Source organism: Apaloderma vittatum, unplaced genomic scaffold, assembly GCF_000703405.1.
Source record: "Apaloderma vittatum isolate BGI_N311 unplaced genomic scaffold, ASM70340v1 scaffold25939, whole genome shotgun sequence".
Classification (NCBI taxonomy): Eukaryota; Metazoa; Chordata; class Aves; order Trogoniformes; family Trogonidae; genus Apaloderma; species Apaloderma vittatum.
This window is the reverse complement of record NW_009736199.1, coordinates 4,829-6,014: the sequence shown is the minus strand read 5'-3', so window position 1 is coordinate 6,014 and position 1,186 is coordinate 4,829. Positions and strand designations below refer to the sequence as shown.

The 1,186-nt window shown below is 55.2% G+C and overlaps 1 protein-coding gene across 1 annotated transcript in view; it reads left to right on the top strand.

The window, feature by feature from the left end:
* Positions 1-17: 17 nt before the first annotated feature.
* Positions 18-1,186, top strand: part of POR (P450 (cytochrome) oxidoreductase) — a gene marked incomplete at its 5' end in the record, with an annotated part of 4,789 nt that continues 3,620 nt past the window's right edge. Inside the window, 2 exons of the mRNA XM_009876887.1 lie at positions 18-151; positions 412-530. Of these exons, the coding sequence (XP_009875189.1) occupies positions 18-151; positions 412-530 (253 nt within the window). The remainder of the gene's footprint in view (positions 152-411; positions 531-1,186) is intronic.

The following is a 1,186-nucleotide window of genomic DNA, read 5'->3' as shown; positions in this document are numbered from 1 at the left end:
GAGTAACCCCGAGGGTCCTTGCCTTTCCTTCCAGACCGTTTGATGCCAAGAACCCCTTCCTGGCCCAGGTTACGGAGAACCGCAAGCTGAACGAGGGCGGAGAGCGACACCTCATGCACTTGGAGCTGGATATCTCCAATTCTAAAATCAGGTAGTTTCCTCGTGGGAGGCTCTTCTTGTATTTTGGCAGGAGCAGCCTGCATCCGGAGCAAAGAACAAGGACGTGGTGCTGGCCTCATCGAGCACTTCAGAAGGGGACCTTGTTCTCATGATTATTTAGCACTGAGATCTCAGTATTGTCCTACTGCCCCTTGAGCCAGCCTGCTTGTCTTGTAGCTGGGCAGCTTGGGCTTGGGGTGGAGGAGAAGCAGTGCTGTTGTTTCATCTGCTCTCCTCCCACTCTCGTGCCAGGTACGAGTCTGGGGACCACGTGGCGGTGTACCCAGCCAACGACTCTTCTCTGGTGAACCAGATTGGTGAGATCCTGGGCACGGATCTGGACACGATCATGTCCCTAAACAATTTGGATGGTGAGTAGGAGTCACCCCTGAGTGTCAGCAGTTCTCCTTCAACTGTGGCCTCTGTCCTTCCCACCAGAGCAGGAGCCAGGGCACCTTCAGGTCCTGCAGGGCACCTTCAGGCAGAGATGTCCTGTGAGTGCTCCAAAGGCCATTTGGTTTTAACAGTGGTACAGATCCTGCTTGCTGAAAGCCAGCTGAAGTGGATCAGTTGTGAAAAGTACTTAGTGTGCCCATTCAACAACAAATTATGTAACAGCACACTCCTAATTACAGAGCATCAGCCTGCCAGAGCATCCCTCTGCCGCAGCAGCCCTGGAGCTCAATGGGGGCCTTCGTGTCTGAGCTGCTGTTGTTCAGTCCTTGGAGAGGCACAGGCTCGGGCGCTGAGCTTCCAGAAGGGAGCACTCGTGCTGATACAAAGAGCTCTTCTTGGGCAGCGTTCCCAGCAGAGCTGGCCCCTGGCAGGAGGGAGATGGCAGCTGCTGCCCGTCTTAGTCTTGAATACGCGCAGCCTGACCTGAGGCATCGGATGTGCTGGCCCAGAAAGCCAAGGCAGCTCCTGCTTTCAAGAGAGCAAGTGGCTTTAATGTGGTCCCTGTGCACTGTCCCGTGCTGTCCAGCCTCACGCTGTCGCTCCTGTCCCTTATGAACCTCTTCATCTGCTG